The sequence below is a fragment of the Myiozetetes cayanensis genome, unplaced genomic scaffold (assembly GCF_022539395.1).
Source record: "Myiozetetes cayanensis isolate MyiCay16 unplaced genomic scaffold, myiCay2020 scf1, whole genome shotgun sequence".
Taxonomy (NCBI): domain Eukaryota; kingdom Metazoa; phylum Chordata; class Aves; order Passeriformes; family Tyrannidae; genus Myiozetetes; species Myiozetetes cayanensis.
Genome location: NW_026086604.1, coordinates 41,816,222 through 41,843,397, shown reverse-complemented (window position 1 = coordinate 41,843,397; position 27,176 = coordinate 41,816,222). Strand labels below are relative to the sequence as shown.

Genomic DNA, 27,176 nt, shown 5'->3' with positions numbered 1-27,176 from the left:
GTGGGCCTTCACGAGTATGGTGAGGTGACGTTAGGAACAAACACACCTCCCCAGGTGACGGGTAGCAACTAGTAGGAATTTGTCACAGTATTCTCATATCCAAGAATAGGTGCCTCTAAAAAGACAACCAATAGATTTTTAAGGATAAATGTAGAGTGACAAAATAGTGTTCCCTCTAGCCAACTTTAAATTATAAAATGCTGCTGAGTTGTTCTCCTGATTTATAGACCATGCACTTCTGCTCTTATTGAAGAAATTCTTCATCAATACATAGCTCCAGCTAGATCAACCTACTGGATTTACTCAATAGTTTTGAGAAAAGAGGTTTGAGCATCTGCATAAATTGGACAGAAGGCCATTTTCCCTGTTTAAAGACAATAATAGTTATATCTTCAAATACTACTCAATTTAAATGTTACAATGTTTCACAATCATGTATTTAAACACAGAAATCTGTTTATTTACCCAAACAAAACAGAGGAAATTATTCCAGCCCTCAGGTTTTGAATTCTCATTTAAATATGTGAACATCAGTCCACAACTTAGAGATGGTTGTGTATCTATGTACCTCCAAAATACTCATATTTCATAGGCTTTTTCACATTAATATTCACCAACAGTATCACAAAAGTTCTTTTTCTTTTACATAACTGTAAGCAACAGTAATTCTAGAAACACTAGAGAAAAAAAAAGCATAGCAATGTCCACAGTTACAAGAAAAAGTGCACATTACTTGGTCACAATCACAGTCATTACTTGGAAAACTATATGTAACAAGTAGATATAAAATATCACTGATGCCTTAAACTCATTGTCAAAAACGGAATTACAGAAAATTTTGTACATGAAATAAGGCAAATTTAGGAATGCACAAGAAACTTGTTATTCAACAAAAGCTAAACAACAGAACAGATAGTACAGTAAGCATAAACTAAAGTACTTTTTTCTATATACTTAAAAAGAAGCCTGCCTTAGTGCACAAAGAAAACACCATTAATGTGTAATCAATATTATAAAATAAGAAATAGAGGGGTTGGGAAGAGTGGGGAAGGGGAGAGAATAGTTTTATTATAGTTGCAGCTGCATCCATTTACAGTTTTGTACAGGTTTTAGCTACGCCTGGGAATTATACAAATTATACCAGAAGTGTCAATGACCTTCCTTGGTAAGAATTTTGTTTAAATTAAGGAAAAAAAAAAAATACACACAAGAGTGCAAATTTTCAGATTGTCACTTGCAACCTCTTAACATTCATCATCTACATCCAATCACAACTAGAGGGACTTGTATAAGACAGCAGCAGTGATCATGGAGTTAGATGAGTTTACCGTAAGAAATCAATTTATCTTTTTTTTTTTCTCAACGATATGTCTTTTTTAAAAAATGCTCAACTCTTTATTAATTGCTAATAAAGCTGCAATATATTACAGAATGGAGTTGAGAATGGTATGAATGCAGGAAATGCATGCTTCTTTTGGAAGGTATTCCATAGATGACAATTTACAGTACACGGGGAGGAATTATCCAGCATCAAGAGTTACTTGTTGTAGAAAGAATATGAAGTTGGGGAGAAGGGCACAGCCAGGGGTTCAAGAGAGGAAGGGGGGGGACTTAAAATAGCTCCTCAAAACATTTTCAGGACCAGTGAAAAAGTTTACCAAAGTAAAAATGAAAAATCTTGAATGAAAACAAAAATCATTTGTCTTGTTTTTTTTATAAAAATTACATTTTTTTAAAATACAAGATCCTTTTAATTGCAATTGTGCCCTGTAGCAACAGGACATTTGGCAATGTTTTGCCATATACTGCAGCTTTAAGTCCAATGAGTCAGTATCACATTCCACTAATATTGCACTTGGATCTTGAACCACTTTTTAAAAAAACCATCACAGCATCTTCTGTTTCCTCCACTTGTTAGAGTGAGTTAATTTCTAGCCACTTTTTCGATATTTATGCTGACACACTAAAACAAAAGCAATAGGCTGGACACAGTAAAGTACCTCAGAAATACCAGAGGTTGAAGTTCACTTGAAGCACCTTAACACATCACTTTATGGATCAAGAACAGTGTGGCAATATGGTAATTAACTCTCCTAAAAGACTGTGCAGTAACTGAAGTGTGTGCTCTGGGAAATCAAAATGTCATTAGTGGAAATTCTGAGATAAGACCAGGCCGGTGTGAAGGTCACATGACTCAGTTCTGCTGCAAAATAAGGTTTTCCAGTTCATCTGCAGAACGCAATAAAAATGCGGCTGATTCTCGATACCCTGCCACAAGCTGCCTCACTGCGTTTATTTCAGTTGGACTCAGCTGGGGTCTAGAGCTTGAACTACTGGAGGATCCAGAGCTGGTTGCTAATTGCCTCTTCATACTGAGATCTGTTGGACCTGCAGATAGGAAAGGAAAAGAAAAGAAGCTTCAGATCTGCTGTCGGAGGTGTTTCACAGATTTGTAGCTACAGACGCAGAGTAGTATAATCTGCTCTCGGCTGAGTGCCAGTGAGAAGTAGCAGAAATAAGCAAAAACTGTTGCCTTGACAAAAACCATAGAGATTTATATTTACGTATCGCAGATCCCACTTATGGAACATGAGGAGCAAGCCACTGCCAGCAGCAAACTACCCTCTGGGAAGGTATTCTAACAGTATAAGCTACTTGCACCCCAGCACTGCCCTGGGATCTGATGCTGCTGAGCAGGCAGAAGGTTCATCTCCTGTGCTTCCCCCAGCTCCAGCTGCCATTGTAGACTTCATGGCAATCTGTACACTTGCAATTTTTATCACAGAAAATCAAACTTATGTTTTCTAGATAGCTATTTCATGCTTCAATCAGCATGCGGCCAGATTGTGAATCCCCTTGCAGACGTAGATAAATGGTCATTCACATGACTAGCCTGACGCCGTCTGATCACTTACATAAATAGCTGCTCATGAATGAGATTAGGCTGGGGACAATCTGGCTGCTACAGTGAGGAGTACACTATCATCTGTGAGGGCTGCGTACAGCTGGCAATATATTGCAAGGATCTTGTAAGGCCGGAACACTGACAAGAGAATCTGTAGCAATCACTGTGTTGCACTGGCAGCTTATAGCAGTATGCTTAGCACTTTTCCTCACAGAATATTCTCAAGACTACGTATGCTGCATGCAGAAGACAAGCAGTCCCCAGAGCAGCCTGCAGGTTACTGTGATCAGCAAAAAATCTGCCATCATGAACTTCAGCTTTGTGTGGAATTTCATTGGCCATTTGATCAGTTATTAACCAGCTAAGATGCATGGTGCTTTTATGAAATGTTCGCATTTTCCACTTAACACATTTTTTTTTCTTGGAGTGTAAACTTGGACAGGTAGAATTGGACTGAGGACTTTTCTAAGCATACATAGAAGGATACAGATGGCAAATATACCTATCAAGCAGTGTATTATATGCAAGTCTGGAAAATACTGCTCATTCATTTTGACAATGCAGCAAACCTATACTTTTGGCAGGCAGAAGATCAGACTAGCCTGATCTTAGTACTCTCCTGGAAATTTGGATCAAGCTATCCAAAGCAATGTATCTTGTTTTCCAATGAGAAAAATTACACTGTTCAATTTGATTAGGACAATATATGTCAATGCCAAGGCTTCACAGAAAAGACTGGAATAATTCAAAAATGTAGCATATTCAACTCTAGAATGCAGAACACATCAATTCATACTCTGGAGGTTTTCCTAAATAATGCCACTAAATCACAAGATTTCAAAACAGACTCACAATCTTGAGCGCTAATAGAAAGAGGTGTCTGATTTCTAGAAGCTTAAGATATGGTCATAAACCTTACTTTCTTTTATATTCATATACATGTACAGATGAGATGGTAAAGAATGAGGAGATTGCCATGTCCCCAAACTCACTGAAGTTAATGAAAAATCTTCCTCGAGTGAATGAAAGCAGAGCTGGGACTATGAAAAGAAACTACTCAAACAGGAAGGGTTCTATTAGATCTGGCTTCCTGCTATACAACTAGCATGAGCAGCACTTACCCTTACAACTGCATTATCCAGTTTTACACTGGCATAAAGGAACTGACTTTTAAATGACTTCCAGTGTACAAAGGATAAATAAAAGGACAATTAGCCCAGTGAATTTGTTTCAGTGTGACCGCACACTGCAGGAAAATGATCACACTGCGAAGAGGCTCAGAGGATATTTCTTGGTAAAATCCTAAACTAGCACAGAGAAGAATGGTATACAAATCACAAAGCCAGTTGGACTGAATGGTTGTAAGAAGCCATTAAAGACTTCTATATTTATTGAGGTGGTAGTGAAAAAGCTACCACTGACATATTGAGGGCATTGCGCTCCATATGAACCTACTTTAACTTTTATGTTCTTTCCTTGACTCTCATTCATGTAACAGCCAAAAACACACACACACTAACTGGCAGAACAGAGCTTCTGCAGCAGAATGTATCTTTTTATGAGATGTATCTGAAGGGCTTTTCTCATCGGTAATCAGATTTTAAGTAAAGTAATAGGATGTTGGTTTATTTCACTCATAGGTAGAAAATTCATGGATATGTGCTTGGTTACATCTCTCAGGTTTTCCTTACAAAGCTGATAACTCAAAACACTGCTCTGAAAGGAAAACTAGGAGAAGACAAGATGTGCAGCATGGACAAAACATTCGAAGCTCACAAGTCTATAGGGTCACAAACTGAAGATCTGGCCCTATATTCCTAGATGTCTGGATTAACTATTATGAGGATAAATTTTTTTATCTCTTCATAATGTTTATCTCTGCATACCTGAAGGTACTAGAAATACCTGGACAGCAGTGTGCATACACAAGAGACAATCAAGACCTAAAACCATTGGTCTGGGAGATTTCTGTTGTATCAGAGCTCTTGCGTACAAAGGAAACAAGATACCTTATTTTTTAACTTACCCCAGCTACTTCAAACTACTTGCTGGTTTGTTTTGTTGGTTTTTTTTTTTATTTCTATATACTAGGAAAATAGGATTTTACTTCACTCCCCAACTCCTGCTTTGCACTTAACATGTCACAGTGCTGTCCTTCTTCCCCTCAAACAAAAACCCCCGAGGAAAAAAAGCAAATAAATTCACACAGAGAGAAAAGTTTCCATGGGACAGTGACTACACCCATGCCTTTTCAGGAAGGGAAGCTACATGTGCTGGCAGAGAGCTAAAGAGAAAGACACCAAGCCATGCTTGATATGGGATTTTAGTTCTTTTAATTGTGTTACATGACCCCTACATCTCACCTCTAAAGCTTGCCTGTGAGAGCCCAAGCTTTATATCTGGGTGAATACCTCACTCAGAGATTAGTCCCAGGATGTATTATATTGGTCTCAGCTTTTAATACCTCTGAGAGATGCTCACTGGCAGTAATAGAGATTCTCAAAGATTGTCCAGGCTGCTAAATACTAAGATGCTATAACTTATTTGTAGTTTCATCAGTCATATCTGGTCACTTAAAAAATAAGTGCATCTTATTCTTATAGCGAAGATTTTTTTTCTGTGTAATTTTATGCAAATCAACCATTGAAACACAGAAATTGTAACCTTACTCATATCTACCGTATCTCTTTAACCAGACTAAGTCGTCACAACTATTCTGAAGGCTTAAAATAGCTGGTTAAAGTAGGCACTTCGTGTACATCTATCTCTAGAAGACATCACTACAGATGACTAAATCTGGAAAAAGCTGAACACCACCACTTCTTTTAACTATCTTTACTATTTCCTCAATGTACTTATTATTTATTAAGCTACCAGTCCTCACAGGAACAAGGAAGTGTGTAGTTATACAGAGAGAAATCTAAATATTTTTGTAGTGAATTTTGCAGTGTCAGGTTCCTCCAAGGTGTTATTGCAGATTTTAGCATACTGCTTCCTATTCTGGAGCACTTCACAGCAATTAAAAATCTTGATTGCCAACATTACCAGGTTCCACAATGTCTATGTGTGCAAGCAAAGATTAATCATATATCACAGAGATTAAGACAGGAAACTTCTTTTTCTTTCTTTGTTACTCTTAGTGCATACTATTATAATGCAAAGTTGTCATCTCCCATGTTTTTATAACAGCACAACATTCTCCCAAACAGTGGGTTAAACAAATGGCTGAGACAGATCCTTTCTCTTATACTCTTTCAGAAGACTAAAATATTGTTGCTCTGCCTCTTGTTCAGGCCACCCTATTGACACTTTAACATGGGAATATTTTTTATTTACTACCCCTGTCGAGTTACAAGGACCCAATTTCCCCTGTGAGGTGAAATTGTTCTTACTGGAGCCACATCAAGATGAATATGAAAACTCTAAAAACCCACTCTTTGTGTGCTAGACAAACATATATCAAATTAGCTGCTAGGAATGTCTGCCATTAAATACACTGTGAAACAAATGGCTTCTCTATAAATTGTAAGACTTTAATGGAACTAGTTAGTGCCTCATGCACTACTCATTACCAACATGATTTATATCAAATTCCAAAATATGGGTCAGATGTAGATGCACTGATACTGATTGCTCAGACATTATCAACTGTCTCAGCAAAATTCCCTTAAGAATTGTATGTTGCCACTGGGTAGCTACCAATCTCATAATTAACAACTACTGAAGGAATAATAAATGTGTCAGTGACTCTCAAAATGCTTATCACTATTGTAGATAATAATATAGAATTAAAAAAAAATTCAAAAGCTTTATGGGCTTAAGCATCTGTGCTTCTACATTTTCATTAATAGTTAGGCAACCTTTTTCATCACTGAAGATGCAAAAAGCAGTGGCACTTATTTATAGAAAAATACATTTGCCCATGCTTTGAAATCTTGTATGTATCTTTTCTTTTTTGCCCATTCTCTTCTCCCCATTTTTCCCCATGAGTGGCTTTATAAGAGACCATATACTACATTCTCCTATACTCCAAGAAAACTAGCTAAAAAAAAACCCTATCAAAGTATGCTATCTTTTTTTCCCAAATCAGATGTATTTATTACAGCAAGAATGTTTCACTGTGATATTACACATCTGTCAATGCTTCTTTTCCTTCTGCCTCCAAACAGAGCAGATGTGCCTAAAAGTATTGTTTCAAGTGCCAGGAGAGATCAAGAAAAGAGGGATTAATGAATTGGACCTTCTAAGCTTCTTCCTCCCTCCTATACATTTCCCTCTGGAAAACACACCTTCAGCTAGTTTTGCCTGAGGAAAGAGATATGAAAACACAGAAATGCCTACAGCCACAATCATTCATTTTCAATGATCAGCAAAAACAGTGGTCTGTGATTACATGATTATGTGAGATCCTTCCTATCCACCGCAGGGGTTTAATTACGTGCCATATACCTGCGTTACCTTAACAATTGTCTCCTCAGCTTTGCGCAGAGGCAGGAAAGCAGGATACTGCCCAATGTATCCACAGACATTCCATTTCCATTCCTGTGCCATGTATCTGATAATTTGAAGAGGACGAGGAAGGAGGAAGAGGAATCTGGGGAAGATTTTAATTCAGAACTCATCCAGCATTTGCCAGCAAGAAATTCCCACCTTTGCCAAAACATGGGTCAAACCATTTCACTTCTTCCAAATCCACATTTTGACTTTTTTTAAAAATGGGATTAAACACACCCTACCAGGTTCCTAACTCTACTACTGTTGTTCTGTGTTTCTTCATGCTCTGGGTTCCAGCTGTGTTAGAAACAAGCTGCAGTTGCTTTGATGTCACCTGAGAACACAGAAGACTGTGCAAGAGCAGGGGTATGAAGAAGAGGTGGAGAGAGCAACCACAGAAAAAAACCCATTCAATCTGGCTATCCAACCTGTGGGTAAACCAGTCAGCACTTTAAAAATTAGCTTCATACTGGATATTCTCATCTGGCTTTTTTTTCCCCCTACTTTATCACCAAGAAACCTCTACTGATTTTACAGAAAGTTACAACTTTACCAAACCTGTGGGTCGCGAAAGGAGGCACCTTCCCTACTGTCCCATGCAAGAGTGGAAAAGAGTGCTCAGCACTCCTTTCCCTGCCCCAGAGCAGCACGGCCATGCTGATGGCTGGGGCTTAGCAGAATCTGCTCTAGGGGCTTCCCCCAGCAACTCCATCTTCTTCAGCAGGGCTGCACCATTTGAAAGGCCAGAAGGACCAAGAAGGCTGACTGGGACGTGGGTAAGAGGCCTGGTTAAAACAGGGAACAGCTGGGAGAACGCAACCCTTCTGGGCCTCTGGATGGGAGCAGCAGGGAGAGGTGACCAGTGTGGTGGGAATCCGGCAGCTACTGGCTGGACCACTGGGCCATTGGTCATGGTCTGCAGGCATGCCAGTGAGAGAGGAGGCTGAGGATTTGTTTGGCTCTGGATTTGCTTGTGGCGTGAACATACTTGGATTCAGCCAGAGGACTCACCTGAGCTGGAAGGGGACTGGACGTTCGTGGTGCCAGGGATGCAGTGCTGAGTTGTGGCGGTGGTGGAGGTAGGCTGCAGATCTGTGTAGAGAAATGGAGACACAACAGCTGCTTTGTCTTACCATGACACAAGGGCATGTCCTGCAAGACCAGTCTGACATCGAGTCTGAAACACCCTCTTTTTACACACACAAAGAAATGACTGATATTCCTGCCTAGAAAACCAGACAGTGATACAGAAGAAACAGCCCCAAATCACCTTCAGGAAACCTGGCAATGGCAGCAGAAACACTTTCCACACCTCTTAGAGAAAATGTACTTCAGGAACTGAAGTGGCTGAGAAGAGCATTACTCTGACAAGCCCAACATGACTTTGGAGAGTGCTGGCAGCTGACAGCCATCAGGAGAGGACAGACAGAGACCCCCTGAGCAGAAACACAAGGGGGGACGAGCCGACACCCCTCTGCCAGGAGAGGCTGAGGCAGCATGCAGGGACTTCACTTGCTCCTGGTGGCAGCAAAGGATTTTGCTCCCAAACAGTATCTCCTGTCCTCACCCTCCTGCCCTCAAGCTGGGCGTTCTTCCAAGCTCAGTCCAGGTGTGATGGAGGGGGGCCAGCTGAAGCCTTTGTGGCTGGCTAGGAGCTGGCAAGCAAATTTTGTTTACATTTGCTGAACTATTCCACCATGGAGGTTCTCCATTCAGTTCTGTAGCAGGAACTGCATTAGCCTTAAAGAAACAGAGCCGTGGAAATCCACCCTTCTCAAAGAGCAGCTCTTCTTTAACATCTACAAGAATCAAGGGCAATGTTCCCAAAGGCTACTCCCCAGCCTATGTACAGGCTGACAGACTCTGTAAACCCACAGATTGCTTGCCGAATGTTTCCAGCTGAGCTGTATTGGCCTAAAAAGTTTAAAAGGAGGGGAAAAAGACACTCTGGTGCTATAAGCCCAAAGCTTTTCCTTCTGTGTTTTTTCCCAGCCCATAATAAAGGAAGGGTCACTGTACAAGCTGTTGCATTCTGTTTGCTCATACTGAGAAGTTGCATGAAGGTTTGCCCTGTGCAGTTGTGTAAGGAGCTAATTATGGCTCTGTAATTAGCCATGTGGAAGGACAGACCTCCCCATGTGGAGGGAAGCACTGCAACAGCAGGCACAGAGAGGTCCCTGAGCCAGAGCCACCAAACAGTTGGGTGAACAGATAGCTAAGTCTGTAAGATCAGAGTAGGGATGAACTTTATAGGGAGGAAATAACCAAATTAAATGAGTCACAGAATACCAAATACATGTATCAGTTGGCCTACTAGATAAAGAGCTAATTGGACATAGTTATTATAGTACTGTGGGGGAAGGTCTAGAAATAGGTATTCAAGCAGTGAGTTTTAGATAGGTATTGCAACTTTTTTTCTGTTTTAGCAGATACACAAAACCAGACCATACTTGTTTATACACACTTTCTAACTGTGGTGTGTGTTTATTTTTACACTAGACGAACATCTGTAAATGTGACAAGAACGTTTGATAGGTTACTATATTGGAAAGGAAATGCATTCTTAAGTTACTTCTTAGGTATTGAGAACAATTTGCAATCAAATATCCTGTTCTCCAGAGAAGTAAATCATTAACCACCGTAACAGCCTTGCATATTTGGAAGAAGAGTCCTTGAAACAGCGTAATGAGGAGACTGTGAGGTCTCTCAGGTGGGCAGTGGTTGCCCCTCTTAATTGCAACTCCATCCACTCCTCTTAACTACAATTGGACATATCAGAGAAGATTGACAAGTCCTAAAGAACTGGGCCCCAAGTCTTCCCATTTCTCATGTAGGAAAACCAGCTACCATAGCCAGAGCAATTTACCCTCAATAGCCAAGAGATAATTAGGTTGGTTACTGATTGGTTTTGTGCCAATGAAACTAAGAAACTGACGGAGTTGCCTTTCTGCAACTTTCCTAATGATCTTTCTGAAATGGCAAGTGGGTCACAAATCAGCAACCTCACTAGACTGTTACCATCAAAACTGATTCCAAGTCCTGGCACACAGACTTTTGGTTCGTGGAGCTTATGTACTTTGGATCCTGTAGGATCCCTGTGGAGAAGATAGACACCTTTGCACAACCTTCCAGCTATGCACAGCCATACAGAAGAGCTGCAATGGCTCACTGGATATACAGACAAAGGTTTCCAGTACAAGTAGGGAAAGGCAAGGAAAAAGAAAAGTTTGAGCATATCTGTATGCAAACCTATCTTGAGCTTTAATTGTGAAAGAACACTGCAGTTTTCTATGTTAAAAGTGTAAAGAAAAAGTTGCTTCTAATCAGAAAGCAACACTAATTTAGAGTGTTTAATTTGTACATAATTTTTTAAAAATTATATGCTGAAGATTTGCCTAAATCCCACAATTTACTGAAAAAAGGTATTTATGAACATGTATACTATTACAAGATGTTTGAAGGGAAAAACAAGTACACAAACACAGTTGTATTTCCACAGTTTAGGATTATATAAACCAGGACAATATTGATGGCTTTTGCTGATAAATAACACATGTGGAGTTTAATCCTACTCTTAGTTGGGTAAAAGGGCAAATGCGAACTGTTTTCAGTGAGAACTGGCTCAGATCCTCTCTGGTCACAATGTAAAAGACAATTTTAAAGTTCTTGTGCATTTTTTCAAAACAACCCATTTCCACAGCCTGTCTTACTCTTATAAAAATATCTGATCAGAGACCATATTCAGTACCTCAGATGTGCGTATGGAAACAATTGTAATCATCATTCAGTCTCTTTAAGTCAAAGGCTTTTGACAACTAAAACATAATTTTTTTTTAGAACCTGTTGAAAACTGAAAGCAAATCATTCACAGATCTTTGAGAATTTTGGGGGTGGGGGGTGAGGAAGCAGACATGACTGAAGGTCCCCAGGACACCTCATACCAAGAACTCCTTGCAGGCTGCAGCTCTGCAAGTGTTTTGAAAATTGCTGATTATGCTGAATATAGAGGCTGTAGCTGAACAATTACCATCTTGCCTAAGTCAGCCCATCTACCTGAAAAGGCACTCTTGTCAATCAGAGAGGGATCAGCCAGGGCAAAAACCCAGGGATTTCTCCATCCTCTGAGACACTTTTTAAAATACAGTTCTTAGAGGCAAAAGACCATCAGGCTTCCAGAGTAATCCCTCTTCTCTGACAGAGACAGTACCCTTCTTAACAGAAGTGTATTGCTCTAAATTTGTATGAAATGAGTATGAAGGACTATTTCAAACAAATACTACAAATTGCTTAAATTTGTTTGTTACAAAAGTATGCCAATGTAAGAAGAAGGGAGTGTTGTCTAAATAAATTACACCACTGCTTTTTTCAGGGGGGCATACAACTTCATGGTGACACATATTTACCTGCATCGTTTTTAATTTAGAGTATAAATGGATATGCTGATTTGTCATTTAACACTTGGTATGCCAGATTCTTATCTGCAGTAAATTAAAGTAGCTGGTGAGACCACGTGAGAAACATCAGTTCATTTATGTTACACAATACAGAGTTCACTGTTTTCAAACTTGAGCCAAAAAGAAACTACTGGCCTCATTTTGTGATCAGCACATGCAAGGACAGTAATGACAGGGTAGGTTCTCATAAAGTCACATAAATCGACTGAAGGTCTAACCTGGCATCTTTTTACTCAGCCATGTTGGAGACTTATGGTTCAGTCGTGCCCTATTGTGCATCAGTCCCTTGAAACTGAAAGGAGACTAGCATGCAGTGAGCAAGTATTTTGCTCAGCAGTAGCTGTTTGCAGGATTCTGTTCCTGCTCATGATGTTATAATAGCCTATGGATATTGAACCCCTCGGACTAGCTTTTTGTACAGCAGGGGGAAACATACACAAGAGCACATATAAACACATGCACACTTTGTAAGGAAACTCACCACTGCTAGAAGCATCACTGAGATTTAGCAGCCCTCCTCCGAGCCCTCTGTAACTATGGTAACTGTAGGTCCCGTTGCCGTTGATGTACAACACCTCCTGCGTGCTGGAAACAGCTGATGTCGAGTAAGTGACCTGGGCTGGCTCCTGTTTGTACTGCTTGTCAGCTGGAGCAGCCTCGTCCTACAAAAAAAAAAAAAAAAAACAAAAAACAAAAAACAAAAAACCACAAGGAAAGGTTTTGAATTATTGTTACATTTTTACCTTGCACGAGAGGGTCTTTTCCATTGTTAAGACTCTACATCTATTGCTTTCAGAAAAGTATAATACACATTAAACAAGCACAGCTATGTTGCTGGTTGACCAAATATCAGCTGAAAAGAAACAATGAAAATAAGCAAGAATAGGGGTTTCCTAAAAATCTGATAATATTCATTTATTTGTGCTTCACAAGCCAACCATACTGTTTCTCAAGGGAGTGTACCCTCTCACTGAAGAGCTCACAGCCTTCTGCAAAACCCAACGCTCTCCAGAAATAGTGGGAAAGGATAGGAAAAAGCCATTGCTTCCTGAGTACCAGAGTAACTCTTCCAAGGCAGAGAATCATAAATTTCTCAATAAGACAAAATAATACAGAATGCACCAACTACTTATTTTGATGTATCAGTCTCAGAAGTGACAGAAGTAACAGAGGAATGGAATAAAACAACATTTCCTACGTTTGGGGAAGGCTGAGTGAGTGTCCTTCCACACAAAGGCCAAAAGGCAGGGATGCTTCTACACGTTATCTGTGTATGAGCCATGGCCTTTTTGCACACCATGAGTTTTCCTCAATGCTCCCTTAGAGCATTTGCCTCTTAGACGATCACATAATATTTAACAGAATAGCATAACAACCCTTAATTTTTTCCCTAAAGGAGATGATGTTTCAGGTGAGAATGTATTTTTCCCCACTGCAGCTACTGCTTAGAGCACCTTACCTCCACTCATGATCACAGAATACCCCTGTGGCAACTTTAGTAATGACACAGGTGAAAAAAAGAAAAGCATTAAGAGAAGATTTAATGCAATTTAGTAGTTGGAAACAAAGAATACCATCAGACTGTGACTGCTCATCCCACTACAGGGACCTGAGTGCCAGATTTTCTATTTAGTCTGCAATGTATTTGAACATTTTCTTTGCTTCTTTCAAGTTTTTAGACTTTTTTTTATGAGTCTGATTTTACACTTTCATCTGATGACAATATATTTCAGTGATTTTAAATAAAATGGATCTATGGAAGATCTGTATTTAAAAGACCTTTTCAGAGTAGTTATCTGAAAAAAAAAATATCTGCTAGAATTATCTCCTCCCTTTGTGTAAGATTTTGTCTATTTTATGCCTCTGTCTTCTGCACAACCCTTTTATGGTTGCTAAATATACCAAACATATTAGGAATGCTATAAAATATCTGAAACCTTTTCTACAGTTTTTACTTAGAGAGATCAAATAGTTCAAACAATATCCAGTTTCTGTGCTGAAGCAAAAAGAGTTGTGAAGGAACTTTCCAGTATGCATTATAAGTTGTTGGTTCCACTTTCAAATAAGACACTACCAAATTTTCCAAGTGGAAGACACCCCTGTCTTGCAGATATTTATTGGTGAAAGAGACTTAGGCACAACTGACAAGAGAAGGTATATATATTATTAACATAAATTTTTTTATATTTAATATAGAATACTGAACCATCAGATGATTAATTCCATAAACAATAAGAATGGGGCCTCTTGGGCACTAATATAAGCTAAGGCAAAGCTTTGCATTTTTCAGAGAGTTGGCCAAAGTGGTCTTCCCAGCATTTTCTTAAGTAATAATAATCTTAAATGAATGGCCAGAATTGCAACATATTTTAGCCAGGAAATCAACTTTAATATAATTTACCTTTTATCTCCAAAGGTCATTGCTCTCTCTTATGAGAGAAAATGTATTATTTTCTCTGAGAATATTCAAAAGCTATACAGCAAAGTTCTATCTTGGCAACATAGCTTAACTCATGGTCCAAAACTTTAACACTCTCAAGATTCAGATGTTCTGTATCCTTATATTTAAAACTAGATGATACTTCCTGCCACAGACTCACTCAGAGCCTCATTTTATTTTTCACGAAGATCAATCAGGGATCTTCTGCAAATTTATCAACCCCTGAACTGTGTTCAAGGGGTGCAGTGCAAACAGGACTAACTCCTACAGCTGAGCAGAGTATCTGAGGGCCTGTCTCCTTATCCTCACAGGAGGACACCCTCGCTGACAAATCTGCTGTCCCTGAATTTCCTCCAGAGCCCCTCTAGTCAGTGCACTGAAGCCCTAGATGTGAGTTTCTTTCAGAGTGGATGCACTGAGCTTCCAACAAAGCAAAGAATGCAGAGCCTGGCCGCAGGACATAGCAGGGGCACTTGGTGCACCTTGGTGCACACCAGCCCACACGCCACAGCACATGGCCAAGAAGTGGGAGACAAGAGTTCTGGCTCCTTGTTGCAGTACATGGTGAAGAGGCGGAAAAATTGGGATGCAAGGTCTCTGCTGGCTGTGGTGAGGAGGGGACCTGAACTCAGAGCTGCCATCTCCTAGCAACCAGGCTCAAAGCAAAACTGCAGTGGGAGTCATTGCTGAAGCTGTGCCACTGTGAGGAAAGAAGTGCTCAATTCATAGGGCTGCAGAGATAGCAAACAAAAAGGGAGCATGACTCAGTTCCCTTTCAGAAGTGCTGCCCTGGGAGGCTTCCAGCCTTGCTCCCTTCCAGCTACTCCCTAACACAAAATTCACCAGCTGCTCTAAAGCCAGAAATCCAAGGTTGGAGCTGTGCGGCTGAAGGGGGATCTTTGCACAGAATTAATTGCAGCCCTGCGCAACACCGTGGTGTGCCATGGGCTGGGGCTTGAGATGGAGTCCAGGCATGGTGGTGGGGAAGGCATCTCTCAGGGACGTGAAAGGGATCAAGGATGATGCTGAGTCCCAGACTCCTGGTTCTCCATATGGTGTCTGATCTGTCTGCCTCTATAAAAGAGGCGTCTTCTAAATATTACATATATTTTTAAGGAGGATAACTAAATGCAGAAGCAGGGCAGAATTTTTGGCAAGCTTTTTCTGAGCAGGCTCAGGTGTCGACCCCACTGGTAAGATTATGAACTGTTAGCCCAGTCCTAGGCATTTAGGTGTTGCCTTCCATATATTCCTCTGGGACTTAAGCATTTTTTGGAAATGCTTTCTACTTCTAAAAGCAAAACTGTGTCCTTTTTCCTTGTAGTCATACCAAGAATAAAGAAGCCAGTTCTTTTTTCTCAGGGAGAGAGAATATGAATATCATATTCACTTTTGTATACCTGAAATTTTTCTTCACAGATTCATTCTCTTCTTTGTTTTCATCTGAATTGCCTTTGCTTTTAAACTAATGTAGAAATTAAACATAGTGATGTTCCACTGAGATTGATTCGACTGAGAACTGGGATTTTTGAAATATTCTGTATTAGTCATTCAGCTACCTCTTGTTTCTCCTTATATAATATTTACACTGGAAAGGCTTATTTATTTAAAATGTTATTTTAAAATTACTTTCATTTAATAATAACCATTAACATTTAACTAACCATTTAGTAATATGCTTGACCTAACTACCTGGAACATACACTGTTGTAATTTTAAAACAAATTTATTAAGCCTTTGTAGTATTAACTGACCAATTTTTAACTATTTATAATTTACCTTTAATAAGAAATATAAGCAAGTTGAAGATAAAACATTTGTTCATCTAGAATTTGACTCATACTATCTTAATTTTGTAAATGGAAATAAGTCATCCTAACAATATCTCTCTTCTGAATTTATTTTGGAGGAGAAGCAATTTAAGTCTTGAGTATATCATCTGGAAACCTAAGGACATCACAGAAATGGAAAAATACCTTTTAGGTACAAAACCTGCTAAAATAAAAATTTATCTGGTGTCTTGAAATGGAGCATGAAGTTTTTACTGTGATCATCAACTTGATATATACCAGAGATGCTTATGTCTCAGTTTTATGTCAAGGCCTGTACTAGGAGAACACTTTTTTTTTTTTTCCAAAAAATTGCAGCTAGAAACAATTTATTTGATTTTATTTTTAATCATGGAAGCAATTTAGTAGCCCCCTAAGGACAGTACATACTAAGAAAAGATTCCATGAACTGTATACTGAAGAAACCCTCTGATATTCTGAGCAGCAAATGAATAGTTTACAGAGGAAACACCATCCACAGCAACACAGATGCTAGTGCAGATTGTCAGGACTGTGGTACAGAGAGCAAGGCTTGCTGGCAGTTCCCAGCCTCCTGTTCTCCTGCCAGCAGAGGCACAGCATGCACATCTCTTTTCAAAAAGCCTGTCCTTTGAGGAAGCACCTTTAGCAATGTCACCGATCCTTTCTCTTCCTCATCCCCTTCACCACCACTAAAATAATAACAAAAGCAAAGGTTTGTTAAAACAAAAAAGCCCTGGAAAATCTGTGCTTCACTGAGTTTTGGTCCCATATACACACAAGTGTCGGAAACTGTGTGCTCGTATTAGAAAGAGAAGTGCTGTTGCCTTGGCTTCCCTGTTAGCAACAGGCATTGCTAACACGAAAATGTAAATCCCAGAAGAGAGTCCATATGCAGATCTACTCACATGGACAACACCAGCTGACCACAGAGCTAACCAAACTTCTGCAAAGAGAATATAAATGCTAATGTTCCCAAAATGGCAAAGATGGCGACATGCATTTAGCTACTGCTTTCATGAAATGCAGTGTCTACCAGAGTGACAGCTCTGAGAATGACAGCTTTTAACTGCCCCTCAGTCAATGTGATTTTTTTTCCATCAGTTAGAAAAGAGACAAAAAGGCAAACACATTTTTTGAGTCGTATTTCTTGACACTTTCTTTTTTAATATGTTAAACTGAAAAATGTGGATTGCTCATTGTTCCTGTCAATAAACTCTTCTCTTAGAATACCACTTTGAGGTTAGGAAAACTGAAATGCAGATAAGTCTTCAAGCAAATAGGCAAGCCAGAGACCCAATATTTGCATATGGTCTTCCATTTTTTCATAGGAAAAAAATTCACTCACATGCAAAAAGGAAAACAGGCTTTAATTTTTTTTAGGCCTCAATAGCTTGTAATATGGCTTTAGAAGAAAGGAGCTAATGTTTTGTATATTTTTCCCATTTGGAACCCACTAATTTAATTCTATGATTTTTGAATCAAAAGTGAAATAAATAGAAACACATGATAAAACCACATAGCACTTTTCAAAGCACACCCAATTAATCCTTACAATACTCTTGTTAGATAGGATTTTATCACTGCTTTTCAGATGGTGAGATTCCGGCAACAAAGGCAAGCTTAAGACAGCGTTACCCAATATGTAAAGTACTTGGGTTCTGCAACCATAACAACATAACGGGCTTCTCTTTGTCTAACTTAATTTTTAAAATAATGGGAAGAAACTCAGAAGTTTTATCATAAAGCACCCTGCTGAATCCACAAAGGGGTGTTGGGTTCTCTGCCCATCTCAGCTCTTGCACAAGAAGGTGCTACAAGGGTAAGCAGCCATCATCATCTGCATGGAGCAAGGTATTTAAAGGAGGATGAGACACAGTATTCCTGGCTCCCATTGCAGGGCCCAGAATGTGGCCCCATAGACACCTGGCAACCTCTGCTGTTTCCTTGACCTGATGGTGTATACCCTGTTCTCTGTCTCTTCAAACTCATTTTCATACTGTCTCTTCAAAATCCCTGACTTGTCTCACCATCCTCCTTGCTTCCCCAGTTTCACCTTCTACCCTCCCTCCTAATTTCAGTCTTCTTTCCTAGCAAATCCTAATCTTCTCCTTTCCAAACAAGTCCCTTGATTCCAGATACCCGAGCAGCTACAGCAAGCCAAGGCTGTTTGTTTCCTAATTTGTATTTAATCTGTGTCACATCCACTGATGGTCCCATCTGAGGTTTTTTCTCCCTCCTCAGGCTCCTATCAGTGTCCTAATCCTCCAAATCCTGTCCTATAGGGAGCAAATCCAGGTTCCACAGTTTGCCAGGGCAGGTCCTGTTTTCAACTCACATTATTTTTCTTTAGTAGTATCTGATCCTCTTTCACAACTAGTTCTTTAATTCACCCAACCAGTTCCCATCACATTGCCAGTCTCAGCTACTCCCTTCCTGATTCAACCCTATCTCATAATGTCATTTTCCCTTCATCTTGTTGTCTATGCTCCTGCCAACAAGGCTCCAGCCTCAACAGTTTTTCCTCCTTTTTCTGCACTGAGATCAGATTCCTAGTCACACCTGCTGAAATTCAAATAATCTAGGAATTTAGCAACTAAAATACTTTGATTGTGTGTATCCAGTGTCACATCCCTGGCATACATGACACCACTTTGCCAGGAGAAAGTGCAGAGCCTGTTTGGTTTTGGTTTCTTATTTTTTCTTTAAGGAATGGCAAATACATTTAAGGATCTTACAGGATCTTACTACCCTTACAGGACAAAAATTTCGTCATTTCTGAAAATGGCTGCAATTTTCTCTGACAGAGTTCAACAGGTGGAAGACATACGTAAGTGTAAACAGTTGAAGGTCATGAAGCTATCACCAAATTGCATACCTAGTATTATAATGGGAAGTGTCAGGTAATCTTAATAAGTGAGGATACTACCAATTGCTTGGATGACACACATTGTTCTGACAGAACACTGGAGCTTTTATCAGCTTTAATTACGTTAAAGTAATTATGTAGTGTTTGACCCAGCTTTTAATTTTATGACCAATATCCTGGAAGCCTAGATAGTTAAACATTATTTTGGCACATCACAGTAGGCTAAATTTTTCTTTAACACTGCAGTACGGCTGTTGACTCAGTGTGCTTATCAACGGTGGAAGTGGGATTTCAGCAAATTATGGATATGAGTTTTCACTTTAGTTTTGGTTTCCATTGCACATTCTTTCTCCCCTCTGCAGTTGCTAAGGTTTGTGTTGGGATTAGGACTCACTAAATAAAGCCCGTTCAAGACTAGTGAGGCTTGAACAAAAAGAAAATAGACCTACATAATTCACTGACTTTGAAATCCAAACAAAGCTTCACAGTAGTTCTTTGCACTGGCTGACCTTCATATTTAAAGTACTGAATATTTATAGTCATTTAAAAGACAACATCTTTTAATATTGTAGGAGATGGTCTTACAGCTGTGAGCTCAGCATGGAAGCAATGTAAGGCTAGAGTAGGAGAAGAACTACTGTGCCCAAAAGTTGATCTAAGATACTACCTTCCCCCTTAGTTCTCTTACAATCCAATAAGAAAAAGCCAGATTTTCAGTTAACTCAGCAGTTAACTTAAACAGAGAGAAAAACCAAGCATTTGTTACAGTCTCTAATGAATAACTCAGCATACCAGACCCATAACTGAAACTTAAAAAATGAAAATTAATTTCTAGAGTCTTTGCAGTCTCTTCAGGAAAATACTTATAACACACATAAATTTTATCTGAGGGGAAGAGTTATTTTCTGATAACTTTTCAAGACATATATATATATATGTGTGTTTGTGTATATACATCCCACAATATCTCTTTAAAATGATGCATCCCTTGACAGTTCCAAAACCTGTTGTTCAAAATCAGCAGTACAGATAAATGTAAACAATATTTGCAACTCTGGAGAGATTCCTTTCCCTTTAAGTTTAGTTGTCCTTCAATAAACAGCACTGCTGTAACAGTATGATCCAAAGAGTAAGCTACAAGTAGCTTTACGCTACACAGGGGGATACTGTGTAGGGGATACTCCTTTTTGGGCTCTGAAAGAGGACATAGTAAAGACTTGAATCACAAATAGAGATACTTTGACTCAGGACATCTTTTTGAGCCTTTTTTCAGATGTTTGGCTCTCACTACTGTTTTTGGAGCAGGCAACAGCCCTGCTTGATTACTTAGTTATCCTTTGTTTTCATATTTCTTTTGCTCTCTGGCAACTCCAAAAGTGTTAGAGAGAACAAGAGCAACAAGAGAGTATGTTTGGTTTAGTGTGATACTCATTGCACCATCTTGATCAACACAACATCAGTATGGGCAAACACAAACATTCAGATGTTGGAGAGTCAAGGCTAATTCTTACATCTGTATTTCCCTTTCCTGCATTTTGAATAATGTCCATAGGATAAGGCACTAGATTTATGGATGAGGTTTACGCACAACCAGAAGAAAGACCCCTGAGATTTTACCCAGAAGTACCTAGTGTAAATTTGAGCAAGCTTGACTAAAATAAAACATGAAGTAAAGTCCAAATAATGTCACAGTACTCATGCCAGATATTCCTTAGACTGGGAAGTGTTTTGGTAACTGAGGAGTTGACTTAGCAATGAAATCAAGAAGGACATAATTGCTGTTCTTGGCTATGCACACTATTTCTCCTCTTGTAAGGAGCAGCTGGGGGACTGCATAGTTGTTTTCCACCCTCTTATTATCAGATCTATTTTTTTCTCTACCACTCTCCCTGCATTACTTTCTTCACTTTTACTTACTTAAATCAAGTATGTAAAAAAAATGAGAAAACCCGTTCTAGTGTGACATACTGCTCAATCTGTAGCTCAGTTGGAGCTGAGCATTCCAGCTAGGCTGAACATTCATGCTTTAGCTGTGAGTCTATCATCTCATCATTACATGGAGAGCACATCAGTCTCAGCATAGAATTTTCTGGCATAGATGTGAGATTATATGCAAAAGTACTCCTAGCACGCAGAGGCCACTGTGTCTGGCATGTTACCGCCAGAAGTCTAGGTATTAATGATGATTTTGCTTTGAAGTCCAGTATCAAAATTTTTTTTTCACATTTTAGATAAAAAATGATAAATAGAACTTTTTGGTGAGGAAATATTGGTACAGTCTAACTGAGCTAAATAGGGTGTAATACAGAGTCCAGTTAGGCATATAAACTGCCTGCAATGCCAGTGGTAAAGTGGAAACTTGAGAGTGTCTATCAAAATGTTAAGTTAGCTGCCAACAATTCGAGGATCTCCAAACTGTCCTCCTGACACAGGGTATAGAGCCAAGAAAAGAAAGCCCTATGCTTCAGTTTCAGATTAGAAGGGCAGTAGGTTCCTTTTCCTTGCAGATTATTAACACTGAAATGAACTGTCATCATCAATGTTGTCACCAGGCATCAAAAATGACACGAGCCAGTGTTCAACAAGAAATGAAAGCAGGAGACTGACATGGAAAAAGAAGATCAAAATAAAAAGGTGCTATTGTGTAGAAGAAAGATAAATGAACCTCAGCCTTTGGCATTTCTGATAGAATGACACATTATTCAAAGACTGAAATATAGCAATACCCTTCAAAGAAGGTTGGTGTTTTCACGCTGCAGTGTTTGAGTCCTGTTTTTTCATGACTGCCACTTCACCTGCAGTACAGAAGACGTACTTGTAAGGCTGTTGCAAGGAACTGTTGGAGAATCACCTTTCTTGGACCAATACCAAAGCAGAGGGATCGTTGTTCATAGCCTGTCAGCTTTAGCCAGTTCATTATCCACTGTGATAGCAGAAGAACAACATGAGCTTTAAGAGGTCACCAGTGCTGCTAGATGAGCATGGACACATGGATGAATTACCCCTACACTGTGATGCACAGTCACTGAGGAAAAAGAAACTGTGTTCTACTAAAGACCATGTCTCTCTGTCCAAATGTAAAAGGATAGAATTTATCTTTTCCTGTGGTACTTGAGATAAACTTACTGTTCTTTAATGAAGTCCTAGATAGTTGATTTTGGTGGGTTGGTGGGGGGTTTTTTGTTTTATTTTACACCAGGAACAAAAGAATGTTAAAAAGCATAACTAAATGTAGAAATCTCATTTGAGGTGAACTAATGGCAGAATGTGTCCTTGTAAGTCAACTTACTCTATAACTCCTGCTCTTCCTGTCTTAGTTTGCAGTTATCACCTTAAACTATTTAATAAGTTATATTTGACATGGTCATGCTCTTTATTTTTCTAGAGAATTTCAAGATATGTAAAAATTTTTTTTAGCTAATAGTTTCACCACTATTAATGGAAATTTGTCTCAATAGACAAGACAGGTGCATAGTGCAAGACTGCATAGTGCACTGCAGTGTATGCACAGCTGTGACTTCCTCAGTGGAATCTTAAATCACATGTTCAGCAGTGGCCAGCACCAGATTACAAGCAGCTACGGACATGAAAGAGCCAGAACTGGACCTGACTGAATACAAGAATGTTGCCAATGCCTTTGAATTTTGGAAAAACTCCTATAAGCTGACAGTGTATTTCACAAAATACATGTGACATTTCCTAGAGAGAAAGTGGTACAAATTCAAACAAAGGGACAAGGGTGTCATGCAAAGAGAAGAAGAGTCTTCAGTACCACCACCTCCTGCCTTGCAGAGGAACACCAGAGGAGAGATGGCAGAAGGAACTTTTTTCCTGCCTATTGTACCAGCAGAAAAGATTTTTTAGGTCCCAGGCCTCATTTACAGAATTTCTTCCAGTCAGGATATGCAGAAAACAAAAAGGCAGACTTTTACTCTGACCTAAAGAACAGCACAGCATGGGCCTTGCCTTGGGCCATACAGTAAGTTATTGATTGATCCTTTGTTTCAGTAGTCAACCTTGAGAGTCTTCACCTCCTCTATTTGCACCTCCCCACCCACTCTCAGTTCACATCTTCCTTTAAAGGAAAGTCAGTTTACCGTGGAAGAGTGCATCACCAGTTCCTTCAGCCTGCCACAGAGGATGGGACCAGAAAGAGTCTGAAAGGATCCTTTCCTTCCCTGTGTCACCTCCACAAATCTCTCAGCCTAAGATCACTCAGGACACAGGACAACGGGTCCAGGTCTGCTAAACCTGCTCCTTCCTAAGAGGCTTCATTTGGTACATGCCTGATCGCAAAAGTGACGCACTGCATAATGAACTCCAGGATCTAGGATGCCCCTGCTGGAATTAGATTAGCTAAAAATCTGAAGAAAATAAAGGTCAAACTTCAGTGAAAATGGAGTACAGGTTATCTCATGCTTATTCTTGTTTTGCCACATATGCCCTCTCATCCTTCCAAAGCCAATTTCTTTGCTGAGGCCAGCACCTTGCAGAGGAACATGGCTACTGATCGTTTTTGCTGCCTTTTTATTGACAGGCAGTACAAATGGAGAAGTCCCAATATCTGACCTTTTTCTAAGCAGAACCAACATAAACTGCAAGGAAATAATGTCATCTTTTCCCACCCCAAGAGCAGTTTTGCCTGCAGGTAATGGAGCTGAATGAATCAATGTGTTACTGAAACTGATGCATGATGACAAAAGCGTAGCAGTACTTACTGCTGAACCAGAAATATGCAAAGTGAGAGAAATTCCTCCTTCACAGTGTATTCCTCTCATTCAGAACAAGCCTTGATATGCCTCGGGCAGCTCCACTTTTATGATCACAATCAAGCATTTTTCTCTGCATTTTTCATATTTATGTGTACTGTCCTCAAGAAATTATCTCAGTGAGGCACTCCTGTAGGAGTTTCTTCCCCCCCTCCCCATCCGCCCCTTGCCAACGTGCCATTTTTCAGTGACTATGATAGGACTGTGGCACCAGAGCACCAACAGAGGAAAATCTTTATAAACTCATGAATCAAATGTTTAGGAAGCACACAGGGAAAAGTGTGTGGGAGTACTGGAGCAATGCTCGTGCCAGCTTTGCAGATTTATTACTACAATATCATCATGGTCAACATAATTAAACCTCCCACTATAGGTCTCTTCATCTACTGCACTACAGCTGGTATTACTCCCACCACTGACAGCCTATTTTCTTGACACAAAACAGCTTTCCACACACCTGCCAGATCTGGGATATGGAGATGCAACTACTGAAAAAGGCTTTATTGGAAAACTATGAGATATGATTTGGATTTTGGGAGATTCTTCCTATTTCTCTTCCGCTCCGCACTTTCTTTAATATTACACATATTAAAGTGTATGGCAGGGAGAATGCACCAAAGCACTAAATTAAATTCTTCTTCATTTAGAAACAGAAGATGATGGCCTGGACATGAAGCATTTGAGGTCAATGCTGAATTTACTTCCTCAGTTTCAGCTAATTAAAAATGTCTGTGTGTTCTGCTTTGAAAAGGAAAAAAAAAAATAAGCAAGCTGGAGATTTCATCATTTTGCCATATTTACAGTGTGGTGTCTCTTCCATGGATAAATTCTAGTGAAAGGTATAGGTAGCTGTCTTCTAGAAAAGACAGTACTCTTGTCTGTTTGAGAATAAGCAATTACTCTTTTTGCATTTACTTACTGCCTGGTTCATGTTTTCAACAGTTCAGATATTTTAAAGATATTTTCCCCTGTGTTTGATACATTTGAATGCTAGCTATTTTATTTCAAATGTGCATTAAAACTTGAACTGCATGTCTCTGTATATCAAAGTTCTTTCTATGAATTCAATGCAGGATGTCTGGTTTTGAACATCACCTCAGGCACAACCTGACTTTTATAGTTAAAAAAGATCTTTTCAAAATAAAAGGTATTTAAAAAAACCCTGACCTCCCCACCCTCTCTCAAATTATTTAGTAGAAAGAAAATATTTTACTACTGAAGAAGACCTACTCTAAATATTTTACATAACTTGGTGCACATCCTTTAACTTCAGTGCTGTGAGGAATCTGTATATTAAAAGATTCAGAAGATAAGAAGTGATGTTTTTGACGATGGCCTTTTGATTCCACAATCATCAAATCAGAGTAGCATACGCCAGTGGAAGAAACAAAGAAATGAACTTGGACTGGCCTTTGGAGGATGCACTTTCTGATTTGGTTTATTAATGGAGACAGTAAAATGGAAGCTTAATATGAAACACCATGAGTAATAACTATGAAATTTGTGCACTGCAGTGCAAATCTGTTCCCCAAATATTCTCATTTCAGGGAAGAATTCTTTTGGCACAATGCCTGGGCTGCTGGCCACAGCCTGCTTGGCTGCCTTGTCCTGTGCCTAGCCCCTTTAGCAGCTGGTGCTGCTCCCAGGCAATGCATCCAGTTCCTGCTTCCACTGCTTATTATAGTGGGGTTTTTTTTCTTAGAAAAATATGTTTCTAAATTTAGTTTAGGACATAAAGCCAGTTGTTGAATCACAAACATGTCCCTGCTACCAAACATAAGCAATCTGTGGATGCGCTTCTACATGTACTTTCTGTATGGAAAACTGCACTTGCTAATTGAGGAATACTTCTGAATCTATTGTGCAAATGATGTGTGGAATTTAGGAGCAATTTATGACTTTTTAAAGCCTTCTAAATCTACTAATTCAATAACCAAAGCCAGAATATGCCTCTCTTGAAAAATAAGTCTGCTCATGCACACTAGGTTTGCACTGATTTCATTAAAGTGGTCCAAACTATTCTCTTCATGATAACAGGGATTTACTCACCAGAAACATTATTCCCTGGCTGTGCTGTAAGCAGGAGGTTGTGTGCAATGAACTCACTGGCCAAACAAAGGAAAGGAAAGACATACTTGTATTTGTGCTAGAAACATCTTATGGACAAGAAAATGCTTCCCATTTAATATCTTTTTGCCATATGAAAGGGAAGGATAAGTAAAATACTCTCTGTTCCTGGTTTTCGAGATGGGAGCAGGAAGAACAGAAGCCCTGACTCTAAAATCTCCATCTTTGGGCCTGAAGAGAGAACATTTATATCTACATTTCCACCAGCATTTCCTCTTCTGCCTCCTTGGCATAAGATGGATATTAAAGACAGTAATCACAGTGGGGTTGGATCAAGGATTGGATCAAGGTCTCTTCCAACCCAGTTAATTCTATGATTCTATGATTCCATGACACAAGATAAAAAGCTGTACCTGTCCCTGTTCATTTTCTTACACCTATGGTAGGAAGGTGGATAAGGCTGTTCAAAAGTTCCTGCCCAAGAAACAATCAAACACTCCATTTTTGAGCCTTCAGCTTTATCAACTTCCAGAACAGAAAACTTACACTGATATCAGTATTACTTCACATTCAAGACCCTACTGCAGCTCAGGGTGCTTAAAGTATAGTCTGAAATCAGCAGCTTGAAATTCAACCATACAAGTTCAGCACAAAGAACCTGGAAAAACAGAGCATTTTCTAATTTAATGATCTATGTGTTGAGGGGAAAAATTAGCAGCTCACCTTAGGACCTCACTGTAAATCTAAGGCATGAAATTATTTGCAATTGCATGCCTTGTACATTATTCCTTTCCAATGCATGTAGCAACTTTAATGTAGGTTGGGCTGGTATATGGAGGGAAAGGGGTTGCCCTGTGATACTTGGCAGTCTTTTCCAGATGCATCTGTTAATGATAGGTCCCTATCCAGCAGTGTTGAAACCAGGAATTTTGCCACTGACTTGAAAGGCATCAGGATTTAAAATTACAATGCATATTTTCTTCCCCTTGACAATACAGCCAGTGCATTCTGGGTAGGACGCTAAGTTTCCCAATACTAGTACATAATTTGATCTCTTGACAATAATGCACATGCAGCTAAATGGTGCCTGCATAACATTTTTTGCCTCAGTGGTTAAGGTATATCATTTGGAACCACGAAAGCAAACTGAAGACTAACCTAGAAGTAAAATAATCACTAGGTGGGGAAATGATGGAAGTGAAAAAGGTCTGAAATGCAAACGAGCATGTGGGTATCCAAGGACAATGCAGTCATTTTAGTGATCATCTTGAACACAGACAAAAAAAGGATGAAGTACTGAAGTACAGAAATCACTCTGATTCCTATTAAATACAAAATCACAAAGAAATGTCTGAACACAAAAAGCTATT

General features: G+C 39.4%; 1 protein-coding gene across 4 annotated transcripts in view; it reads right to left on the bottom strand.

Annotated features, from left to right (window-relative positions):
* Positions 1–438: 438 nt before the first annotated feature.
* The window catches only part of NOL4 (nucleolar protein 4), a 191,096-nt gene continuing 164,358 nt past the window's right edge, over positions 439–27,176 (bottom strand). For all 4 annotated transcript variants that reach the window (XM_050340809.1, XM_050340825.1, XM_050340817.1 and 1 more), the window contains 3 exons: positions 12,335–12,515; positions 8,411–8,491; positions 439–2,388 (listed from right to left, as the gene is read on the bottom strand). In XM_050340809.1, coding sequence (XP_050196766.1) covers positions 2,195–2,388; positions 8,411–8,491; positions 12,335–12,515 — 456 coding nt within the window. In that variant the 3' untranslated portion in view covers positions 439–2,194. The remainder of the gene's footprint in view (positions 2,389–8,410; positions 8,492–12,334; positions 12,516–27,176) is intronic.